This window comes from Salvia hispanica, chromosome 1, assembly GCF_023119035.1.
Source record: "Salvia hispanica cultivar TCC Black 2014 chromosome 1, UniMelb_Shisp_WGS_1.0, whole genome shotgun sequence".
NCBI classification, from domain to species: Eukaryota; Viridiplantae; Streptophyta; class Magnoliopsida; order Lamiales; family Lamiaceae; genus Salvia; species Salvia hispanica.
In genome coordinates this window covers 48,565,263-48,570,295 of record NC_062965.1, presented here as the reverse complement: position 1 = coordinate 48,570,295, position 5,033 = coordinate 48,565,263, and the positions used below count along the sequence as shown (strand labels likewise).

At 32.9% G+C, this 5,033-nt stretch overlaps 3 protein-coding genes across 4 annotated transcripts in view; 2 read left to right on the top strand and 1 right to left on the bottom strand.

Moving 5' to 3' along the window:
- Positions 1 to 4,059: 4,059 nt before the first annotated feature.
- Positions 4,060 to 5,033, top strand: part of LOC125212083 — a 12,057-nt gene continuing 11,083 nt past the window's right edge. Inside the window, exon 1 of one of the 2 annotated variants that reach the window (XM_048112128.1) lies at positions 4,060 to 4,355. The gene's annotated coding sequence lies outside the window, so the exon portion shown is untranslated. Of the gene's footprint in view, positions 4,356 to 4,494; positions 4,632 to 5,033 lie in introns of those variants that run through there. The other variant, XM_048112134.1, reaches the window with a different exon arrangement.
- LOC125199284 overlaps positions 4,084 to 5,033 on the bottom strand; it is a 5,034-nt gene continuing 4,084 nt past the window's right edge. Inside the window, exon 4 of the mRNA XM_048097354.1 lies at positions 4,084 to 4,139. Within this exon, the coding sequence (XP_047953311.1) occupies positions 4,084 to 4,139 (56 nt within the window). The remainder of the gene's footprint in view (positions 4,140 to 5,033) is intronic.
- The window catches only part of LOC125212106, a 27,814-nt gene continuing 27,280 nt past the window's right edge, over positions 4,500 to 5,033 (top strand). Inside the window, exon 1 of the mRNA XM_048112165.1 lies at positions 4,500 to 4,631. The gene's annotated coding sequence lies outside the window, so the exon portion shown is untranslated. The remainder of the gene's footprint in view (positions 4,632 to 5,033) is intronic.

Below are 5,033 nucleotides of genomic sequence, written 5' to 3'. Positions count from 1 at the left end.
AATTATATCCGTTTTCTACCGACTTTTAATTTATTTTTTAATTTTTTTCCCCCAAAATTCACATTTTCATCTATAAATACCCTCACTTTAACACAAAAAAGTTCACATTCTCATCTATTCTATCATCTACATTCTCTCATCATTTTTCTTCATCTACATTCTCTCATCATTTTTCTCATATTCTCTCATCTAAATTCTCACCACACTACACAATGTCCGGCTTTAATTTGATCACCCCTCCGTGCAATCCCAGCGGTTGGAACCACGATTGGTTCGACTCCGAGCTCGGATTCCCTAGTCCGGAAACGCAATTTATCGCCCCCTCCTCAAACCCAAAGTTCTCAAGTTACGGGTGGCTACCGCCACTTACCCGGTGGACAGACCACCAATGCCTCTGAGGTTCGGAGTGCCCACCCGAACCCGGATCGGACGACTCCTACTCCTGCTTCTGCTCCTACTCCTCCTTTATTCGTGGCTCCTGCTCCTCATACACTCCGGGTGACCCGCATGGCGTACACTCCGAAGCCTACTCCAGAAAGTTGGCACGAACCAGACACAGGGAAACGTATTGAGTGGCGCAAATCACTCGTGCTTTACAATAACTGGCAGGAGGAACCGAACCATCTGCAATGATAGTATGGTGCACAATTGCATCCTTCGGATGCAACTTGAGGCCAATCCGTAAGTTTTCGGGGTATTACTGCTCTCAGAAGGAAGGCGGTGGCGAGGAGCGGCACGAGCGAGGCTCGACATCATCAGATGCCGCCTTGGCGACCTACCAATGGCCTCGAGTTGAAGCTAGTTCAAGTACCTCAGTTGTTGGCGGGGAGGGGCGCCAACATCCGAAGTATAGGGGTGGCCGTAGTAACATCCTCCTCCAGCTCCTTAAGCAAAATGTGAGAGGTCGGTAGCCCTATCACAGGCGGCGCCTCCAATGATGTGGCTACCCAGCTTACTTGCGGGAACTAACTTGAGTAGCCCCAACACTTGGCCCGCCGCAGTTCCCGCCGGCCGCAAGAAAGGAAGAAGGCGACGGACAACCGTCGTCGCGCCCCGACTCCATCCGCCCCTGCTCCCGCTCCCTTTGTGCCACCTCCACCCCCCGAGCCAACTCGTTGTGCACACCTCTTGAAGATCAACTCAATACTGACCGATAGGTCGAACATGACTCTCGACCAACTTGAAACACATGCTAAGCGGTGAGTACGGGGTCTCAAGAGAACATTGGGGGTGGAGGACTAGTCTTCCGCGGGTGTATTTTTTCGTATTTAATATGTAATTTTTAATTTTTAGGATTTTAATTACGTGTATTTTTATTATTTAGGATTTTAATAATGTATTTTATTTTTAGAAGTTTTAATTATGTAAATTTTTATTTTTTGGATTTTAATTATGTAATTTTTATATTTTAATGTATTTTTATAATGTAGAAATGTTTTAAGTAGTTTAAGTATTTAAATTGAATAATAGAATGGTGGGACCCTTGAGCTTGTCCTTAGCTAAGAGCACGGATGTGGGTATTGTGCTCTTAGCTAAGGACAAGGAGTAAAAGTAGATCCGGACCCACTTCCGTGCGCTTATTTAAGAGATGGATAGGGATGCTCTGGTAACCATCTCATTTGGTGGATTGAAATTGAATTCTTAGCATCGTCCTGCATCATTTTGCCAAAGATCATAAATAAATTAGGAACATCATCTCATCTAAAGTTCGACATGCCATCTTTAATTTTGAGATCATCTCATTTGTAGATTGAGATAATAAAACTAATTTATGACCATCATCTAATTTAAAAAGAAATAAGCTAAACTATCATCTCATATAAATTTAAAATTTACTAAGTATAACTTAAATACACGTATCATTTTGTCTGAAATATAAATGATTGGAGCTGAATGATTAATTAGCATAATATCAATAAACAAAATTGAAAAAAAGATAAATATATATAAATTGTACATGTACATAATATCCAAATTTTAAATTTAATTGAATTTAATTAAAAATGTGTTATTTTTGTATTATATATATATATATATATATATATATCAATAAGAAAGAAGTGATATAGAAACTTTATGTTAAATTGTAACATGATTTCGAATTTGATTCAAATTAATTATAAATATTTAATTAAAAATTTTTTTTCTTAAATATACAAATATTTAAGTTAAGATTTCAATTTTTTTGAAGTGTTGTAAAGTGATTAATATGAAAATTATTTTAAGTCCATTAATGTAATTTTCAGTGTAAAATGTTAAAAAAATTTGATTATGTACATACAATTATGTACATTTATCACTTTCCAAATTATTTATTAACGAAATCTTGGACCACACAGTTAATTAATTTTTTCAGAAAGAAAACGTTAAGTAGCTATAAAACGATTAAAACGAAATGGACTAGTATTTGGTTATTCTTGTTAGTGATAATGTGGAATTATTTTTTAAAAACCATATTACTATGTATTAGATGATTGTTAATTTGTAATATGATCCATCATCTGCAATATTAATTAATTTATTTATTTACGAAATAAATGAGAAACTTTAAAAGTAATTATTATCTGAAATATCGAATTAAAAGGAATAATGTAGAATTAGGTTAAGCCATTAAGACTTGGTAGGCAAAGGCGCAAAGTCAATTAATATTTTTTTTAATTTAGGTACTATAGCAAGATTAATATCAACGTGCGACAAGAGTATCTATAATAGAAAAAGGATTATAATATAAACCATTGAGATTCAAGATAAATAGGAATATTAAAATATGGTAATATAAAAATAAATAAGGTAAACAAATATGGACTCTTGATATAAGTCAAACTCAAGAAATGGTTGCACATTTTCGTTTTAGTTTCATACTAATTCTCCATTTCCAACTAAGATTTAAATGAGTCAAAATCATCGCTTACTTGTCCAATTTTATTCAAATTATTTCAATGTGGAAATGAGATATTCACATTCATGGCTGTAGACTCATATCTTTTCAAAATGTTTTAAACACAATGGAAATTATAACAAGAAGCCTAACTTGCAATTAAGTTGGACACACAATTCACATGATCCGACCTTACCTATAATGAATAAATTATACTCCAAAAATGAACCACAACCACAATTTCCTTTTCAAAAAGTTTTAAACACAAGTGGAAATTATAATAAGAAGCTTAACTTGCAATTAAGTTGGATAAACAATTCACATGATCCTACCTATAATGAGTCAATTATACTCCAAAAATGAACCACAACCACAATTTCCTTTTACTGTTACGGTTTTAATTTCTTTAAATTAAAATTCTATGCTGCTCTGAATGAAAACTACTATCTACATTCCTATCACGAGGTGGGGGTGATGTAATATCCTCCATTCCTCCTCCACGTTATTTAATACATGAAATTATAAGAAAAATACATACCATAAACATAAATTATTCAAAAAATTTAATATTAATTGAATTAAATTTATGCAAAATTAATAGTACTAATAAAATAAACTAAGTCAAAAAAGCATTTCAAATTTTTAAAACATAAACTATAAACTATTACATAAATATATTACAAATCATATAACTATGAATTTTTTTTAAACTTATTAAATACACCTTATACACAATTAGATGGCCAAACACAATTAAAAAAATTCATACTTATTACATATTCATAATACGCACCTAAATAACCCAACACATTAATAAGAAAAATACATACCATAAACTTATAATTAACTTATAAACTAATTAAAAAAATAAAAATTATCAATTAAAATAAATTTTAATATTTTTATATAAATATCAAACAAAAATGTTAGATAATAATTAGAAAATGTTATATTGGCCCAACAAATTGAAAAACAATACCCAAAAACAAAAATTATTAAAACCCAAAACGATTTTTAACTTAGGCCCAATAATTTTGAACCGAAGCCCAATTCTTATATAAAATACAGTACATTATTGGGGAATTAATTAAGATTTCTAAACTATAGATTAATATTAATTAACACACTTAAAGATTAAAACAATACCTTAAAAAATATATACATACATTTTCGAGAATGAAAATGTCGGCGCCTTAGAGAAAGCCCTAGTTCACAACCATCTCCTCCGGCGGAAGACGGCGTCTTCTCCTCTCAATCGGTGCTGACCAGACACCATAATACCTTATCGACTACATACCACAACTAATCTCCAGATTTGCAACTAAAATCTACCAAAACAGCCCCAAAATCTACAAAATCGACACCGAAAAAAAATCGCCAACAATTTCTTCGCCGGCTGCTAAGCGTCGCCTCCGTTATCGGTTCAAGAATTGCGGCAGAACGGCAGACCACAGATCGAAATCGGAATCTATTACAGGTATATTCCAACAAAATTTCGCGAATATACCAAAATAGTCGAAGATTAGATCTATTCTAACTTTATTAAAAAAAAAATGTTTTATTCATACATTGGTCTAGGATTGTGATATGTTCAAACTTCAACTTTATCGCAGAATACAGAATTAAAATACGGAAGTCATTTAAGATAACACATGGAGTATGTTATTTTTAGTCCCTTTGCTCATTGAAACAGAGAAACACACACGCGATCAATCCATAGTTGAAACAGTTTTGAACTAGCTGCCTTACTTAGGTAACTCCAGATCGCCAATTATTTTTGTGGATTTTGTTCTACTTTAATTCGCTTGCAACCCCAATCGATCTTAGTTACTTGTTATATGCTATTGCTTCAATTTTTAGTGTTTCAGCGTTTTTGTAGCATGTTTGTATTTCAGTTTGATTCATCATTCATAGAAGCTTAGTTTAGTTGTTTGTGTTAAGATCGGCTGATGTATTTAAATGGAGGTGGAAAGATTTCGAGATTTATGAATTTATTTTTTTGGATCAGAGTCAGAAAATGTTTATTGATTTAGATCCTGCGGAGTAGGATAATTTATTTGAAAGGTGAACGATTGATAATTTATTTAGATCCTCAAGTTAGTTTTTTTGTTCCACTGTTTATTCAGATGTTGAAAATTCTGGCACTTATTTGCAG